This window comes from Strigops habroptila, chromosome 3, assembly GCF_004027225.2.
Source record: "Strigops habroptila isolate Jane chromosome 3, bStrHab1.2.pri, whole genome shotgun sequence".
Taxonomy (NCBI): domain Eukaryota; kingdom Metazoa; phylum Chordata; class Aves; order Psittaciformes; family Psittacidae; genus Strigops; species Strigops habroptila.
Window position 1 is genome coordinate 41,769,030 of NC_044279.2, and position 20,401 is coordinate 41,789,430.

The following is a 20,401-nucleotide window of genomic DNA, read 5'->3' on the forward strand; positions in this document are numbered from 1 at the left end:
ACGGACAACTAATTCTAGAAGTGATTATTTTTCCTACGCTTAGTTACGGTGTTCCCTTTTAATTTTTATTTCTCTATTCTGGCCAAACTTGGGGTTAATCGCTTCAAGTTCAATTGTATTTATATAGTGACAGAAGCAAGAACTCTGCTGTGTACTTCTAATTTTAAGATTTGACCATTTTTTCAGCCTCTTCTTTGATCAGTAGCAATGAAATTAATCCAGTGAGAAGAATGGGGTTTAATTAAATGATTTTGATAAGTGGGATGCCCTTTTAATCAATAGGGTATGCAGTGGTTGTTGAATAGCAGTAAGAAAATGTGTGCATGCAGAGAAGCTGCTAAGATTGACTGTAAATACTGGAGCAAAATATAACTGGAGTGGAAATATGCCAGTCTCAGGAGAGAAGTTTACATGGGACATGGGGTTTGATTGACCACTCGCCAGTTTTAGTGAACATTCTTTGTGATCCTGAAGTCACAGATCATCCTCTCCTGACTTTCCTTCTTTAAAAGGAAAATAATCCTTTTCTTGGACTATGCCAATTAACAAACTGTCATTCAGAAAGCAATTTGAAGAGAAAAAGCAGTGAACATGGAGTGGTGTCAACCAGAGGGCTGTAGATCAAAGTCAAGTATAGAACTTTTGAGTCAGACCCTGATGACCATTTATGGCAGCAAAGTTAAACAAGAATGTCTAATAATTGATTTTCAGAGCTGGCATAAGGTTCCATTTCCTTTTCTCTTCCCAATGAACTGAAGAAGCCGGTGACATTTCAGCACTGAGTTTTCAATACTCCCTTACAGGAGTGCTTCACTTAGTGGAGAAAGTCTGGCCTGAACATACCTGTAGGATCAATCTGTGCTGAGTGCACTCAGTGTCAATAGGACACTACAGAAGGAGATGAAGGAAAAGGATGCTCTTTCTGTGAACTGAGCTCGTACAATTAGATCCCATAAGGGATATAAGTGTGTAGAATGTGCCTGATTTTCATTTGGGCAGTGTAAGGCAAAACTGACACCTACTGCAGATAATCAAAGGTGGACTCTGCTACTGACAGAGGGGATTCATTTCCTTCTATCATATCCGGAAAAAATGACTGACATCATAATTTGAGAAAAGCTTGCAGCCTGCATTCAGTATTACATTGCTGGACTTAAAACTCAGCACAGGTGGGAGTCAAGGGGTCTCAGAATGATGAAAAGCCTCCCAGGCTGGCTGTCCAGCAGCAAGGGAGATACAGGGTTTGAAATGGAGGGTTTTCACCTGAAACCATTAACACACGTCTCAGAGCAGCAGACTGGTTCACCTGTCCACTTAACATTGGGGAATGAAAATTCCCTTTTCAAGACACAGATGCCTACAGCCCTGCATTTTGGGTAATAGGGGTAGGATTAGAACAAGGCTAGGTCTTCTGACACTACACTGGTAGTGCAGCTCTCCACTTTCTATATATTAATCTGAAAGTTGGTCTGCTCCTCTAGGAAATGGAGAGACTTAGATTAAATTCCTTCATCAAGCTGGAAGCTTTAATGTATGACAGCACTTGTAACTCATCTGAAGCCATGACATTGTGTAGAAAATAATTCAAACCATAGGTAAAAATGAGAGAGGAGAACAGATTTCTGATTCCAATTCTCAACATTTCTAAATTTTAAAATAAGCAACAATCACCAAATAAAATAGAGAAGTTGATGAGAAGACAATTCTTTTTCATGGTTCCTCCTCTGTCCCAAAGTTTGCAGTCATACTTCACCTCTACTTTGTCAGGTTTATAAAAAACAGGAGATGAAACTACTAGATGAGATTTTTAGGGAGAGTTGCTGTCTTAAGAGACAAAGTGATAGTAGTTGCTTTTGCTGATAGCAAATAAGATCAACAGGACAGAGAAAGCATTGGGACAAACTACCTGTATTAATCCACGCCAGAGGAGAACATTTTTGCTGTCCTTCAGGATGACGTGTGCTTATAAAACTATTCTTTCCAGGATTCTTTCAGATCCACATCATCCCCTAAACTAAAACTATCAACTTTGTGTTACAGGTGGAACACGCACTCATGGCCTAGCAGAATATAGGGCCTGACTTGAGCTCGTTTAAATTAATTATTCAGGCTAATTAGCTGAAGACTGAAGCACAACATGAGAGAAGACATATTGCAAACATGCTAAATATAATAACTTCTTAAATTGCTAGGTAGGCAAAGTGAGAGGCACAGCAACAGTGAGGACTGTGTTACGCTTGTACCTTACAGACATAAAGATGAAGGAAACAAGAAACAATTTGCAGGTAGTATGTAGGAAATGTGGATTAAGAGATCAAATGCAGTCTGCAGCTTTTTCAGACCTGAAAAGCTGTATCTGTACGTCAACCATATAATTTTGATCTAGATTTCAACATACTAACATGAAATTCCAGACATGTATCTGTAAGGGTTTTGGTTTTCATTCCTTCAGCAAACTGACCACTTTTCAAAGAACGCAGCTTTCTTAGTCTTGTAGGGGTAGCTTTTAATGCCTCCTAGGAGCAGTTTTAACTTCTTCCAGATTGAACAAAAAGTAAGGAAAACTTAAATATGTAGCATTTGCACAAAACATTTTGGAGAGAATTGTGACCTCACCTCAAGAATGAAATTTCAAGTTTTGTATTTATGGAGAACAGAGAAAAGCCTAGGACTTCTTGTCCTAAAAAGGATAGTCTTCCTTCTTAGGGAGCACAACTCCAGATTTGATTAGATCTATTAAAGAGGTCAAATGATGCTCTTAGGCTGGTAGCTAATGTAAACCAAATCTATTTATCACTTTGGCAGTGGTTCCTGCAACAAAGTTAATGATCATTACGGCATTTATACTTAGCCAATCAGAAATGGTGCCTTTTGTGCAAAAAGGCAGAAGTTAGTAATCAATCATCATCATCCTCATCATAATAGTGTTGCTCAATGAGCTTCTGTAAAAGAAGAGCAACATGGCTATTAACCTTAACCATACCTTGAAAATAGATTTCTTCCTCCAAAGGCCGCTACTGGTAGGTGGTTGCAGCCTTGATAGGTTCTTGCAGAATAAAGGAGGTCGAAATACTGGACAAGGGCACAACCCATATTTAGATTCTTTGCTTCAGTCTTTTAAAATAAAGCTGGCTGCTTAAAAAGATAAAGGTCAAAGCCTGCTTTTTTTTTAAATAGCAGATGAAAATAACAGTTTGTCCAAGGGACTTGAGTTGTATACGGTCAGTGAATAATCAATTAAATTTCTTTTTTCTGTATTAACAGTGCAAATAATTAATAACATACGGATTCCACAAAACTGTATCTTTATAATATCTTCTGATACACATCATAGTGACAGCCATGTGCTGGTGGGACAGAGCAGACAGCTGCAAAAGCCGTTGTGCACATTCATGCCAGTGGTGCTTTTTTGGGAAGTTTGGCTTGGCAGAGAAGGAACGTGGGAAGTTATGTTTTGTGGTGCTTGTTCAGGCAGAGGTGAGGTGTACAATGGGAATGGGTCTCTCCATCGCAGCACTTGGATGAGGCTCGGGATAGCTGGGCTATTGGTACGTACTCCCTTGAAATTTGCAAAGCTGATATCTGACCTGACAAGCAAATACCCTGACCTGGTACGAATATCCTGACAAGCACCTCTGTGTAATAGGTAGAAGACATGAAAATGCTTTAGTTTGAATGCCTGGGGCAAGCCTGGGACCATTCAGTCCTTCAGCACACACGCCTCAGGCAGTTTGGCAGACTGCACACTGAAGAACAGCTTGCCTGGCTTCTGTGGCCTGCCAGGCACGTGTCATATACCAGTGCAGCAGAGCCCACACCATTATGCCTCCAATCCCCCAAACCAGTGTCATACATACAATGTTCTCAAAACACCTGCAGCACGGATGGTTTACTCTCTGCCCTCTTCTGAGCTGAGCATACCCCTGCACATCTGAATCAATATGCAATTTGAGATCCCTAGGGAAAGTGCACACGTACAGCCACAACCGGACTGCTTAATCCCAGCGAGACAAGCAGAGCCACCCAGGGGTGGAATAGCACAGCTGCAACTCCTGCACCCTGCTCTGCACTCTGCAATTGACACGTGGTATGAGCCCTTGCCTGCATACAGTGCACCCGATTGCGCATTGCTGGCCATGTACCACACCAGGAACCACTTGCATCCAGATTTGAGAGGACACTGGACCAACAAAGTATCTTATTGATGATCTCTGTGAACATGCAGTGGCTCGTGCTGGTTGTGCCTGCCAACAACTGCATGTAAGTATTATACGGCCATTCTTGGTGTTACAGACACCCAAGAAACAAAGGTGACAGACTATATGGGATATTTCAGTTGTGGCGACTAGAGATAGGGAGTTTAATCTCATGCTGTGGGTTCAGCATGAAAGTGCTTCCTATACAACCTTTAATGCAAAAAAATAGACAAGATTGTGTGGCTTGAAGAATTATTGAAGGTACCAAGTTTTTATTTGGGGCATTCCTATTAAAAGCTGTCACCTGGAACACCAGAGCAAGTCATGGTTGAAATCTGGTTTGTCTGGGGCTAACTGCTGTCACCTCAATAACACAGCACAGGCACTCCTTTTGGATGGTCCTGGCCAAAGAGAGTCTTCTGGTTTTCTGTGCCCTTTGTTTCAAGGCCCAGTCATGGCTATAACCTTGGCCACTGGTGAGTTATTGAGGTGCCAGGCTGTTTGCCTGGGTTCTCTCAAAAAAGAGGGCGTTCACGTCCTGGGTGGACAGGATCCCAGGAGGATCTTAATGAGGTGATAGAAGGGGTATTTAGCAAGGGGTGTGCACAAGAGAGTGCTACGCAATGTGCTTGGACAGACTGGACCTGGTAGCGTACAAGCCTGGTGGATTGTTGTAGGATGATGATTGGACAAGGGTACAGCTCTTGTGAGCAGTCAGTTAGACCAAGATGAGCACGTACCCGCCACGTAGGCTTGGGACTTTATGCTATAAAGCCTCTCAGACAAAGCTGTCTTTTTATTTCATGGGTGTGCAATGTCTAATCTAGTAAGGCATTTCTTCTGAGTTGGTGCCTTTAGGCACTACCCACACACAAATAAGTGTCTATTAATAATGATAATATTTATTGAAAGAATCTTATTCAAAGCTATATCTGTACATTTAAAATAACAGATCAAGAAATGCAGATATTCAGTTGATTTCACTGAGTATACACTGTTGCCCAGCAAAAGAAATATGCTTTTACAGATACATTCCTGTCACAAAAAGAGATACAGCTTCTCATATGAGAAATTACTGTCTACATAATGCAACTGGCCTAACATACAATAAAAATTTAAAAACAAAGCTTTAATTCTAGCTGGAAGAAGGAGATTATTTTTTGTTTGCTCCTTGATTGTTTTTATAATTTATTTATTACTGCTACAGCTATGCAGTTAATTTTGGTTTTAATCATTCTAGACATTGAAGATACAAAAAAGTTCCCAAGCCTGTTAGAAATTATCCTTTCTCACTGCTTACCATACTGAAGTGCTGGGACCCAGGGCACCTCTGGTGTATGTTTGGCTCTGGTGTCACACAGGGTGTTCGGCACTAGTGTTTTACTGTGCTGGAGGGGGTCCTTCTGGATGTGAATTTGTGTTGCCTCTGAGCACATGGAGCTACACAGCATGTACACACCCCAGGGTGGCACTTGGGGTGCTTCCTTCGGTAGGATCCAAGGTTGACACTGCACCCTAGGCTGCTGTCTGGTACGCTTGCTTGCAACATGCACATGGCATGCTCCAGCACTTAGCTCCCTACACTTGTGGGGTGCATGCCGAGGACCTGCAGCTGACATGAACTTTGCTGCTGGCAAAGACGTGTCAGGGACTTGTGGTCTTGGAAACATGCTCACAGCAAATGAAGCCCTTGTTGCTTCCTGTGCACCGTACCAGTCAGTAATGTAGGCCAGTGCTCCCGAGGTGTCTTCTATACGATGCTAACCAAAGTCATTTTATTCTGTATGTATTAATGTCTGCATCTCTGCAGTTCAGATATTATTACCTACCTCCTTTGTAAGACACTTTCTGATCTACTGATGAAATGTGCTATACATGAGCCATTTTTATTTGAGACCTTCTAAACAAGTATTAGATCTAAATTAGAAGTATTAGTAAGGAATAAAACTGGTTATTACTTTCAGTGGGAACTTGGTGTATTACTCCAATGGTTGTTAATTATTTTAACAAGCCTTTAAACCTTAAACCATCATGTAACAGCATCCTGTGTTAAGTTTGTATATGTTAACAGACCATTGGTTTACAGACAGATACATTTTTTGTAAGTTTATCTTGTCAGAAACCACAAATCAGTTCCTTTTTCTAAAGAACTTTACCCCTGCATAATGTTTTAAAGTGTGCCAATAAGCTTTTCCTTCATTTGCAGTGGAGGTTTTACCTAGTTTTGGAACTTACAGCATTCAACAGGTACTATGTATGTCTGATTCTGATATGTAAGAAATGTGATTACTGATTTGAAAATTGAAATACAACCCTGGCCCTCATATTTGCGGGGCAAACCTTGAAAATATGACACAAATAACATTTCAAAGTGTTCAAAAACTGAAAAGGAAGATAAAACAAAATCAGGGTTCATTGCATATAGTGAATGAGATCAGCTAAGAAAATCAAATATATATATAGGCATAATTGATTTTTTTCCCATCTATTTCGTTACTCTTGAGTCTTGTTCTCGTGATTTCTGAGTCCTGGGATTGATATGACTGGAGTATTTTGTCCCTTTGAAACTTCTAGTTCCAGGTCAGAGGGAGTGCTTGACTTTTTTACTTGTTTGATTCCTTTTTTTTTTCTTCAGACTATCAATCAAAGTTTGAAGTGCAACATACTGTATGTGTCACAGGAAAAGTGAAATGTGTTTTAACCACAAAATACAATACAAAAGCAGTCAGCTCAAGCCTCTACATATTTGTTTGTCAGAGTTGAGTATTAACCCCATGGGTTGTTTTTTTCCCTTCTCAGGAAAGTACTTGGCCTCAGCTGGTGTTGGTACATATAGTTTTTGGAAAGCCTGCAGCAAACCTGTCCAGCTTCCAGGTCTGGTTGGACGCTCCAGCTTTCTTCATCTTCCCTAGCTGCTCAGTGTGCCCAGTGCTTTCTCTGGCAATTATTTAGAGCCTGAATTCACTTATTTAATTTTCAAAACTTTATGGCAGCAGATACATGAACTGATAGGAAGCATCAGTCTAAAAATATTATCTACTTGATTCGAAAGCATCTTTCATCAAAGTCTTTCCTTTCCCTACACTATCTTCTGTAGAAAGTGACTGAGAGGTTCTGCCACAAAGGGGAGGTTGCTTTATTTGTCACACTGGCCAGCGCTGCAGTCCTTCACAAGGGACACACCGCGCAGCAGGGAGCTGTGCTCGTAGTTCCTTCTCTGAGCCGTTGCAGAGAGTCATAGAATCATAGAATAGTTAGGGTTGGAAAGGACCTTAAGATCATCTAGTTCCAACCCCGCTGCCGTGGCCAGGAATGCCTCACCCTAGACCATGTCCCCCAAGGCTCTGTCCAACCTGGTCTTGAACACTGCCAGGGATGGAGCATTTACCACTTCTTTGGACAACCTGTTCCAGTGCCTCACCACCCTCACAGTAAAGAACTTCTTCCTTATACCTAACCTGAACTTCCCCTGTTTAAGTTTGAACCCATTACCCCTACAGTCCCTGATGGAGAGACTGCATGCCAGGCGGGGAAGAAAACGGCTGTATTTGCTGGAGGAAGCAGGAGGCAGGAGCAGGCGGGAGGGCTGGGAGCTATGAGAGTGTGAGAGGAGAGCCGGCAGCCCTGCAGAAGCATGGCACTGCTGGGAAAAGCAGCCAGGTGCCAGAGGCTACAGGAGGGAACTTTCTGAGGAGCCATGTGACCACCAAGAAGGCTGCGCAATGGTGGTTGAGCTGAAAATGAGCCCAAGAGAGCAGTGCTGACACAGCCTGCAGAGGGGAGATCTGTGTTAACCCTCTTTTGCTCATATTCTGTTTCATTTTGATTCGGGGGGGACGACTGGCAGGTTAACAGAAGAGATATTTTCAGTTTAGTATTATACAGATGAAACCTGACATTTGAGCTTAAAGCCATCTCAGCAGCTTCACTTCCTCACTTTGGCTGCCTTGCCACCTCACCTTACCCAGAAACTCCCCTACCTTGCTTTCTCTCCCACGTGTCTCTAGAGACAAGGGGCAGAGGAGCTAACGAGACTGTGCAGTGAAGAGCTGGGGAGGAAGGGAGCAAAACATGTTGGAAAGAAGGAGAGAGATATAGCAACAGAGTCAGAAATAGTTCTGTTCTGCAGAAAAAAGATAGGCTGTTGGGTAGATGTGTTTTACCATGACAGAGAACCTATCACATGCCCTGAAATGTGAATTAATACAACAATAAACATAAACAACCTGCAAATTCAAATAGGAGGTGTGCGTTTGCCTTCAGGTAAATATTTTAGTCATTTTATGCATTTTGACTTCCAGCTCTGGGTGCACATCAGATTCTCAAGCAGCCTAAGCACCTCAGCTAAATTTGTAGCTATGTCTAGAATTACTGCTAAATTCAATGTCAGTTTATTTGCAAAGGCTGGAATGTTCAGTCATACAAAGTTTGCATAATTTTGCATGATAATGTCTAACAAAGAAGCTATAGGCAGGAATATATTCAATGAGTGAAGCCATCTGATCAGTGTACTTTCACAGACTGTTTTGCATGTGGGGAACTTTCACTGTCAGAACACACATCTCAACTCAGTTAAAGCTTCAGTAACTTCCATAAACTATTCATAGAGATAGTCTTATGCAACTGCACATGCTCAAAATATAGAGGGGGGAGGGCAATGTCAGCATAAGAGCATTCATTAAAATATTTACTAATGGTTCCTTCTAGTGATGGGTCTAAGGTAGCGTCGTTACCTTGAACCGCATTAACAAATTCTGTGGTGAATGTAAGAAAGTGATAATAATATTTTGCAAACATATTATTAAAGCAAGAGGTCATTCATAATAGTGTTTGGGGTGGAAATGTAGCAGTAAATGCCTGGAGGCTACTATTTAAATCATTGCTGTTTGTAAGTATGTATTTGCTGCTTTTATCTTCCTCTTTTACAAGTCATTTTACCGCATATCAGCATTTCCTTTTCTTTGCATTGATCATCTTTGTATTCCTTCTGCTGGGAATAATGGTGTATATTACCTGGGTCCTTACTCTCAGTACATTTTCTTTTTCTTCAAGTAACTTCTAATGAAAGTCAAATTGATTCCCAGAATGTGGCCCCTGGGGAGTTTCTATACAAAAAGTCTGAATATGGCTATATATGGGGTTTGCTTCCTGATAAGAAGCTGTAGGTGCAAAAAGCTAAGATAAAAATAAGGTTTAGTAAATCAAAAATGCCGGTGCTCTCATATTCAGGCTACCAGAACTTTAGATTAATGCAATACCCTTCACATACAATTATTTGGCAGTTGCAGCTTCCTGTTAAGTATCATGCCCCCTCCAAAACATAGATTATTAATATTTATCAATTCTGACGTGCTGTGGGGCTGCTTTGCAGAATGATATGGAAGCTGCCATCAACTGATAGTCCTTTGCTGTTACAGTTTAAATGGGCTGCTTAGTTGTATAATTGGGAGTTGTTGGTGGACAGCATTTTTGGTATGGAAGTCTTCACTTTTTAATTCAGCTCCTCACTTCAGTTCTTCCTTGACCTTCCCTCTCTTTGAATTCTAAGTTAATAAAACTTCCTTTGACATTGCACACAGAAAGGGAAGAAAATTATTAGGATAAAGGATTTTATTCTCTTTTACAGACTGTAGCACTTTGATGCTGTTACATGTTTTGTGACTTCCCTCTTAGTGTCTTTCCTCTGGAGTCAAATGTCCTCTGAGGCATTTGATAATTTTAGATGGTCTAACAGGAATGTCAGTTTTAGACCCAAGGCCTGTACCACTTTAAGCATTTTGTGTAAGGCCAAGTAAGGATATCTTTATATAAAGTCATCATTTGTAGTTCTTACATTGAATAACTCGGTAATAAATCCTTTCCTTTGAATCTAGCATATTCAGTGGAACAAGATTTAATGACAGGTTGCGACACAAGCTATATTTAGTGCAGTGCAGTAGAAGCAAGTCAGTGAAGTGAAGCAGTTGGTCCTGAAGACCCAGCCCCACACTGCAGACTTTATGGAGGTAATGCTTTGGTTTAGGTTTGCTCCCATGGGCCAAGCACCTTTTGCATTTGGAGTACTGTTGGGTGAGCTCTGGAAGCATATATTCCCATTCAGTCCATCGTGCCTTCCCAGGTCACTGCATAGCATGAGTCCAAGCAAGGTATACAGGTATGGTCTGGAGATATGCCTCATAAACGCACCCCTAAGCCTGAGCTTAATATGTAAGTGCATCACAGCTGCTGTATTTGTGATGCTACAAATGCATCAAGTGATCCACAGTATGCACACGACCCTGGCTAGCATTACTAGAAGGAAGGAATGGAGAGGGGTGAGAGAGCTCACAACTCCTTTAGCTGCAGCCATCTCTGACTGATGTTTAGCATGAGTGAAGGATGCAAAATGGGTACCCAAAATGCTTTGATTATCAACACAATCCTAGAGCTTGCTCTTTTCAGGACCCTCCTATTGCTCAGGAATAAGCCGTGTATTTAATTTTCTCTGTATTCTTCTTTTACAGTTAGGCTTCATTGCTGCATTTCTGAGTAAAGTGCTAGAGCATACCCTGTTTAGATTAGATCAATAAGACTAATTCAAGACCTTGTTTAGTAATTATGCTACTCAGCAGATCCCCTCCTATAGATTTAAGAGCCTTGTAGAATCACTGAATCACGTAGCAATTCATGACAGCTTCTTCAAAATAAGTATTCTGTGTTTGCCCGCAGCAGCAGAACAAAGAAAATAGCACTGAAATACCAAAAAGTTTACACACATTAATTATCCTTAAACCAATAACTTTTCCTTGATCACATAGGTAAGTATTGCTTGTTTCAAAGCACCCCCTTGTGCAAGCACTGGGTAAGACAAGTTGTGCAAGAAACTTCTGGCTCCCTGTCATCTTGGTCACTTGGCCAGGATCTGCGTTCTTCATGTCACCCACGCTGCTTCATCTACCACAGAGGTCTTTTGTTCAGTGATTCTTGTCAAAGACCTCCTCAGGTTTCAAACTGCACTACTGAACCTGATCAAACTGATTTAATATAGATGGAGGTAGTCTTCAAACTGTAGATTCCCTTTGTTGTGCATTTAAACACTGAAAAAATGAAATTCTCTGAAAATCTTGCATAAGTGTGGGTAGAGTCCAACTGGAATTAACTAATATGCTGCTCCAAAGTGAGCCACTGTGCAAAACCAAGGAAGTTCGTATCCTGTTGGTAAGGTTTTTGTAGATATTCACAGTTGGTTAAAGGCTGATAAGTTAAAGGCTGAAAAATTAAAGGCTGTAGGCATGAGTCTTCTGAAGTGACTGGTGACTTCACTCATTTCAATCTGGCCTGCCCACCTTGAGATGACTTCATAGAAAATGAATTTTTAAAAACTTACCTGTTTCTGGAATTCAAGCTCCTCTGGCAGCAGCATGAACTGAGGAGCACAGATATGAAAACTCTCCAAGTCTTTAGTAATTTTGGAAAATCCTGTCTATATTATGTAGAATTATTAACATTTCAAATTACTTAAGTAATGCTTTTGAAAGGAAACAAACACTGCTTCAATCTAACAATTACATCCACTGATTGGGCAATCTGTCAAAGGCAGTGTTCGATGAGCCATCTCCTTGATAGAAACAGTATGCTCTTATCGGGGAAAAATATCCATCTTTTTTTTCTTTTTCAGACTTAAATGTTTAATTTAACTTGGAAATGTCCATATTTTGGGTTACCCCAATTTTTTTCCTAAATTGGTTATGCTTTGTTTAATAAAAAGGGAAGTGTATTCGCTCTGAAGAGATATATAAGGAATTCTGCATAATTTTTGGTGTCTCAGATATTAATTTGGTGATTATTTAATTGCGTCACAAGAGCTATTGGATGAAATTAAATTACAAACAGATGAGAGTAGACAATGCATTATAAAGAAGAAGCTGAGGTATCTGCAAGTGTTTCAAATGCTCCCCAAGGCACCCTACATTGTTCATGCTCAAGAGAACCAAGGCAGCAGTGCCAGAATACCACTTCTCACAATGGTTTCAGCAAAACGGCACCTGGCTTCACTACCTACACAATCTTTTCATCCGTAGGATGCATATGTATATATCCTATTAAACTCCCATATTCCCTGTCTCCTCAATTCCTTGTTTCTTCCAATTTACCCGCATTTGGTGTGTCCCTCCTCTCTTTCCTCCCACAGTGCCATCCTGCTGGCAGAACCCCATCTCATATTCTTGCTGCTCCCTGTATTTGCTGGCATCACACTTCAAATGCTACTGAAAAGGCAGCAAACCAAATAGCTGATAAATTTGGGCAACAGCATTTATTTCTTATTGACATAACTCCTGTTCAGATATGAAGTACAGTGTTATTTGTAGGAGAGTCAGTTGTGCTACAGTGTTACCACATCAGCTTTGAAGACAAAACAAAATCGTTAATGCATGAAATAGAGATTTTAAGTTGTGATAAGTACAGATCTAATGCAACTTTAACTGCAGAGTTGCTGCTGCTGACTCCATAAAATACATCCCATAAACAGCTGTTAATCTGTTCACTGTTTATCTTTTAACATTCATTTGTTTAGTAATCAGTTCTCATTTGTTCTACATATGGTACAGCTTCCCTTTTACAGCAGCTGCACTTCATGAACATTTGGAAGAACAAAAGTGTTACAAAAATTATTGTTTAAATAGTCTCCTGCATTATTTTTCTATATCTGTCACCAAGGACATTTGAATAAAAGATAGAAAAAATGGTCATTAAATTTAGAATAAGGAAGGTATAGGTGCTTTTCCTGAACTGGTATTTTGTAGTGGAAGTTCCTGTGACCATGCTTCACATTCAGCTTATCTCCTTTTTGCAATTAACTTTCTCTGTTTATTCCCTTTTGTGATTCACTGATGTCAACATGTCAAATTTGATTCACTCTTTGGTTTTGCTCTGTATCATATTAGAGACCTTCAGGTAATACAGTGAGAGCATCTTGCAGACCTGATAGACGAGTGCATCTGGAGATTTTTAGCAAGTGTTTGCTAAAAGGTCTAAAGGTTTGTCAGGTGTTCTGGTTAAATGTGGGGATCAGTGGTCATTAAAGCTGACTTGTACGAAGATAATTCCCTTATGGAGTACCTGTGTGTAACTGTTGTTGTAATTCCTTTTGTTTCCAAAAATTCTGATCTTTAACCAGACCATTTTATCATAGCAAGTGTTCTCTGTTATTTATTCATGCTTCAGCCAGGCTGCCCAGCAGCCTGGACTGAATGAATAAGTGGAACATATGCCTTTCTTTATAGGAATGTATAGCTGAGACTATAGCTATTGTACCGAAATTTTTCTAGTGTTAGGGCACGATGACAAATAGGGCAAATGCCCTTGCACTGGACAGTCCTTTGTCCTTGGTCGGTCTTTACTGGTGACCTTGGCCTGCATCTGTTGTGAGGAGTTTATGAGCCTGTCAGGTACAGCAGTGGGCAGAGGAGAAGGGCTGGTCATTAAAATTGACTACTTGGATCAGATGCCGCTCTAGAAAAGGGAAATTTCAAGTCAGTTCCGCCCAATTCAGCCACAATGCCAGGTGGGTTGGGGATATGATTAAAGAAAGAAGCAAGTAATTGCCTAAATGTGCTGAGCATTTTACAGATTTGCAGTGTCCAAAATTGTTTTCAGATGGTTGATTAGTCAAAATAGCTGCAAGTGAATTTGATATGTGTCACCAGGCATGTAAATAGATAGGTGTGTTAAATGGGCTTTGTGTGTGCAAATGCTCAGTTGGGAGAATGATGACAGAATATTTTAGAAAGGTATTTCTGCAAGGCATTTTCATTGAAAAAGGCCTAGTTGTGAGAGAAATGTGCTTGTTTCTAGATCTAACCCTACTAACAGTTTACCACCTTCTTTTTGTGTGTGTTTCTCTTTCTCTTCCAGTGCCACCTTGGGCCTTAATAGCCATAGCCATAGTTGCAGTCCTATTAATCCTTACCTGCTGCTTTTGTCTCTGTAAGAAATGCTTGTTCAAAAAGAAGAATAAGAAGAAGGGAAAGGAGAAGGGAGGAAAGAATGCTATTAACATGAAAGACGTTAAAGATTTAGGGAAAACCATGAAAGACCAGGTAAAGTACCTCTCCTTTTCTTGAACTGTGAGTTGCATTTGAAGGTTTCTGTTTGCTGTGTCCAGAAAAAGTTCTTCGTGTTGCCTCAGTAGTGGCTCTGTGAAGAGAGGGCTGATTGGCAGCATCTTCTTGATCTTGTGGTATCACAGAAGATGAATCTGGGTGTGGTATCACTGATAAAGCAATTAGCCAATTTCCCTGCTCTGCCAAAAAAACATGAGCAGGCATATAATGACTCATCTGAAAGGGGCAAATTTATTGAGAGTATCTTAGTTGTCCCAAAAATGAAACAAATGTGCACAATTTTCACTGTCCTTTTTCAAGACTTTGACCAGGGCCTAGAACAATGTTTATATATCTTTCTGACAGTATTTCTGAGCTTACATGATAAACAAAAGTAGCTCTGAACTCTAAATCTCTCTTTACACAAAAGCAAAAGTTCTTCAGAGAAAGAAACAGTATAGAAGAAAAAATGAGAAGTGTAGAAACAAGGGAAAACAACCAAAAAGGAAGAGCACAGGGGCATTCAACACTATGATCATAGAATCATAGAATAGTTAGGGTTGGAAAGGACCTTAAGATCATCTAGTTCCAACCCCCCTGCCATGGGCAGGGACGCCTCGCACTAAACCATGTCGCCCAAGGCTCTGTCCAGCCTGGCCTTGAACACTGACAGGGATGGAGCATTTACCACTTCTTTGGACAACCTGTTCCAGTGCCTCACCACCCTCACAGTAAAGAACTTCTTCCTTATATCTAATCTAAACTTCCTCTGTTTAAGTTTGAAGCCATTACCCCTTGTCCTACCACTACAGTCCCTAATGAAGAGTCCCTCCCCAGCATCCTTATAGACCCCCTTCAGATACTGGAAGGCTGCTATGATGCGAGGGGAATTCATTTTGTACTAGAGAGGAGGAGATTAAAGATACTAGTAGCTGTAGGTCAACTGGGTAACTTGGAGGAAAAGATTAGCATAATGCCCTTTGAGCAGCATCATTTTCATAAAGGCAGAAAAACATGTCCTTCAGATCTGCTTCATTCAAGAGAAGCAGAAGGTTGCAGGACCTAGTTTTCAGGGCAATAGACTTAACTAATATGTTCCTGAAAGAAAATAAAGCTTTTTTTAACTGGGTTTTAGTGTTTTTCTTCCTGGAGCAAACTGTTGGAAATAAGCTGAAGTATAGGGAAATGTGAAGTATCTGTGTGTCCTCACTGCATTGCCAGATTTCTTATTCTAAGAAGAGAAAGGGCTATGTTTTTCAAACCAAAAGTGCTGAAGAAATTTAGAGGATTGCTTTGCAAAACCTCTTCAGTAGGAGCCAATAACTTGCATGGTCAAGTCTGTGCTCCCAAGACCCCTGATGAGGTTGAGCCAGAGCAGTCCAGGAGTGCTTGTCCAGCCACAGAGAAAGGATAAAAGCATGGTCAGGAATAAGCAGTTCCTTCCCCAAGTTGGGATCTAGTGTAGAAGAAAGCTGGGCTGAAGGCAGGTTGATTAGAAGTACAAGCCAAAGCTGGGAACCCAAGGACTAGGGCCAACTGATCAAGATTCAAGGAGAGAAGCCTAGAGCACAGTAGCTAAGAGGCCCATGGAGCAGTCTGGAACAAGTGGTGAGATGCTGCTGTACAGTGATGGAGCAGCCACCAGTCTGGCTCATCAGCCAGACCTCAGAGCCCTGAAGCCCAGCTTAGCTTCTCCAGGCACATAAGATGTGATAGGGGAAGAGCAAAATCAGGAGCGTGGATGAGGAAGCCTTAAAAGTCTGATGACCAGCTGCAACTGGGCCACACGAGTGGAGTCTGAAAGGAGCTCAGATAAGAGACGGAAATTAATGGATAAGTTTCAAAGGTACAGAGCCATCAGAGCTATTTCCAGTGTCCATTATCAGACAAGAGGAGAGGTTTTGTTCTTGCTCAGTAGAGAATGTGTAAAGAAAATAACTGAAGATGCAGTTGGTTTGTTCCTGCTCACGCTACTGAATTGCAATAGCCACTACTAAACTGTCAATTCATTAGACAATTGTTAACTTTTCTAGTCTATACACTACACCAATAAAGTAAACCTTGGCAAACTTCATTACTTCCAAGATATATGTCAACATTTTATAGAGACCACTGTACACACTGTCATGTGAGTGATGAAGGAAAGAGTGAGGATTGATCTGACGCAGTCAGTTTTCGTTCTCAGACCATAAGTACACGTTGCATGCTTACAGCTATTTCCCCCTCAGCAATGCATGGAAAATCAGATCATCATTTGTTGGGTTACCCTGGGCTACTGTTAGCCAACTCTTCCCACTGAACCAAGAATAATTTGGAAGAACTGCTTGGTTATGTTCATGGAAAGATTGTGGAGAGATGTTTTTTTATGTTCTACCAATGATAACAAACCTAATACTTGGTTATAGAGCAAATAATGTGCAATTTGATTGATTGAAAAAGGTTGATTGATATTTATGTGGAATTTGTTCCATATCATGTAAAGCCATTGTTGTATTTACAATATATTATTAAGTGTTTTTAATTATATTCATTAGGACCTGGATAAATGACCATGGGAAATATTCTTGGAAAATAAGTATTTAAAATGCAAAATTACATTATGTAATTAATATTGAGTTTAATTTCTACCTTTTTCATGGGAAAATTTGATAAAAATACGAACCATGTGTCTCTTGTCTACAAAAAGCTCCATCTTTGAAATATTGCACATATAGGTATTTTAAGATAATTCCATTCAAAATATTCTGTATAGTTATTTAAACATACTTTTGCCCAAATAGTTTGGGTTTAGCTAATATGTTTTGTTTTGCACAGTTAAACCTAAGGAGGGTAGATTCTCAGTTGATGTAAATGTCAGACCTTTAATAAGTGGGTGGATCACCAACTCTACTACCAAGCTTCCTCTTCACTGGGATTTCAAAACCAAGCTACTTAAATTGGCCCCTTAAATTCATACCTAGGAATCTGATAGTGTACAGATTTAAAGTCCTAAAGGCATTCAGTAACTTTTACCAACTTAATTACTAATTTGTGAATTTCTACCTGTCTTTTTTTTTTTTCTGTATGACTGCTTATTCTAACAGTTGAATTATCAGTGCAAATTTTAACATACCTCGCTGAACTCAGTGCAATGCTAAATGTGGAATATTTCAGTTAAGAGAATTGGACCACTTTAGAGGCTCTGGCATAAAATAGGGGAATAACAAGAATGCCTTTTTGCTCTTTAAAGAAGTAAATTTTAATGTAAAAAAAAAAATGTAATGGAAGATCAAGATGTCAATCTAATGCCATTATAAAGGGCAACATAAAGTAACGAAGATCTAAAATGTTATCAAAACCCCCAAGAGGTTAGTTCAGTTATTGTTAGACCTGAACCTGCAAGTGCTAATTACCTTCTGCCTTCATCTGAGAGTGTATAGTAGTTGATAGGCACTAGGCATCTTCCAAGATCCTAATTCCTTGGGCACACAAAACTTGAAAAGGAATAGCTTTTGGTAAACTGAAAGGATCAGCTTCTGGAAATATAATTTCCATCTTAGTCTGGTTTTGTCTGTTAAAGAGAATTTCTGACCTACACCTGTTAACGCTGACATGTACATCCATGCCAAATCATTATAGATCCATATAGCTTGACATAATTAAAGATACTTTTGACACAGAGAATCAGTTCAACAGTTATACATGATAGCTGGATATTACAGAAAGTGGAATAAAATTTTGTTCTCCATTAGAATATTTGTGTTTCAACATGTCCGCTTTGCTGAATACAACTTCAAATGAGAAACTGTTTATGAAATAATACAGATGATGAGCAAATGCAGTTGAAGTAAAGTGGAAGACGAGTTGAAAATAAGATTAGGATTTCAGTCTTGAAACCCATTTCTATTGCAAGCAATGCTTACTCTTTCAGGTAGAGTATACAACTCTAAGAGCCACTGGGAGGATTAGATTCCTTCTAGGGGAGGCAAATTGTTAATTAATGTATTACTGTAAAAAGGTCATTTCTCCATGGTTTTTACTAATGTTCGTGTGTGGATGTTTTAATTTTTATTTCTTCCTTCTATGTCCTCCTTGTCTATGTTGTGTCTCATGACTGTTCTGGATTGTCACTTGCGGTAGGTTTATTTTGCTATTTGGACACAACTAGTCGAAAGCTCTGATACGTATAGTCTTCTGACAGCTCTGGCTCCTTAGCTGAGATTTATATGTAGTAGCTTTGATACATCAAGAGGCTGAACTAAATTGATTTGGGTTTTTTTTGGTTGGGTATGTATTTGGGGGGAGGCTAGAGGAAGGCAAAAGAATACAGGTTGTCATTCTTTCTGTAGTTAAAATATTATGTCAAACTGTACTAGAAAGCTCAAGTTTAAAATTGATAGGCACATAAAAATAACTTGCTCATTTTATTTCCCTTTTGTATAAATGTCACCATATCAAAAGTAGACAAAAGCAGTGTATATTTTTAATGTCTTAGTTTCTGAGTGTTGCTAAAATGATTGGTACCTCATGAAACTTGCTGTGGGCTCTCACATCCTCTCAGTACAGCGCCCATGCTTTCAGTTATTAGTGGTCCATACCAAACTCTTTTAAGTGGTCTTACTCCAGATTTCTGTTGGTGCAACTGAATGACAACTAGCACCAGTGTTTTTATGAGATCTTCCCATCACAGTTTTCATCTTTATAACTTGCCAGTCTCTGCTAATGCCTCTGGTGGGCTCCCACTGCTTTTTTCTTTGGAAATAAAATGTCCCCAAACACCCAGCTCCAGAGACACTATAATAACTGCTGATTTATTGGGTCTGAATTTGAGGCATTGGTAGAGCAAAATTCTTGCTTAGAGGTCAGCCTGTGGGCTGAGGAAAGGAATAGACATAATTATTTCAGTCATGAACAGTGGCATTGAAAACTTACTAAAATTTAGTCCTACTGCTTGGAGAATAATTGTTGTGGTGGTCTGAACATTTTATTAGGTCACAAAGCATCTGTGGAGAAGGAGATTTATTAGCTCAGTCCTTTCTCATTGCATCATGCTAACACACTATCACTAGTGAAAGAGTTTTGGCTTACAATGAATGTGTCTGCTGGATGAAATAGGAAATTTGGGATCAGGTGTATGTACTACATTCTGGAATAAGGAGTATATTCCTGGTTCTGCTACTAACTTCAGTCAGCCACCTGACTTCCCTGAATGTTTGTTTTTCCTTTACATAGGCTTTCCTTTTACATCAGGGTTATGTGCTAACTTAATCAGAATATTCTTATTTATGTTCATCTGTTAATAGCAGTGAAACATTGGGGTGCTATAAAGTAACATGATATTGAGAGCTGCAATTGCACCCAACCAAACTTCAACATATAAGGGTTTTCTTAGACTATTTCACCTCATGATTTTAGCTATTGAACAGTGAACACTCTTGCCCTCACAGAGATAGTGAAGGAACAAGTTTTTTTTAATGTTAGGTGCCCAAAATATTTCAAAGTAGTATGTGTTAACCTGGCAGAATGAAGACAATAGCCAAAATGAAGTCAATAAAACCCACACTGACATTCAGAGAGCCTGGCTTTCACTCGTAGAACCCAAGCCTTTATTGCCAGAAATAATCCAAGTGGATCTTTTTGAGGGACAGGAGATCTGTTGCCGGCAGTTGTCTTTTTTATGCAATGTTTGCTCATGTGCTTGGTTGTTTTCCCAGTTGAACGCCTGGAGAATAGTGAGTGTATTTATTCCACAGTGCCACCTGTCTTGGTCTTAGCATGCCAATTCCTATTTGCTGGCATTTTCAGCCTGTGGTGACATTAATGCTCACCATGGCTTATCCACAACGCAGTGAGATCCTAATTCACACTCAGAAAGACACCGTGTGCTGCAGAGCCATTTCAGTGTAGAAACAATTAGCCAGAAACAATGGGGGCAAGTCTTTCTTATGCTGTGGCAGTCAAAATGGATTGACTGAGTCCCATTGGTACATTAATTCAACCTCAGGCTTGACCAATCATCCTGCTTTTTCACCTGCCTCAGAAGACAACTGTGCAGGGTACATAAAACTTCCTGAAAAATGTGAAAATAGAATGTTTATGAGGATACAATGTTATAGATGAGTGTTTCTGTTCTGCAGAGTTTTC

At 39.9% G+C, this 20,401-nt stretch overlaps 1 protein-coding gene across 3 annotated transcripts in view; it reads left to right on the plus strand.

Moving 5' to 3' along the window:
- Positions 1-20,401, plus strand: part of SYT1 (synaptotagmin 1) — a 360,700-nt gene that overhangs the window by 247,935 nt on the left and 92,364 nt on the right. For all 3 annotated transcript variants that reach the window (XM_030478820.1, XM_030478821.1, XM_030478822.2), the window contains one exon: positions 14,091-14,275. In XM_030478820.1, coding sequence (XP_030334680.1) covers positions 14,091-14,275 — 185 coding nt within the window. The remainder of the gene's footprint in view (positions 1-14,090; positions 14,276-20,401) is intronic.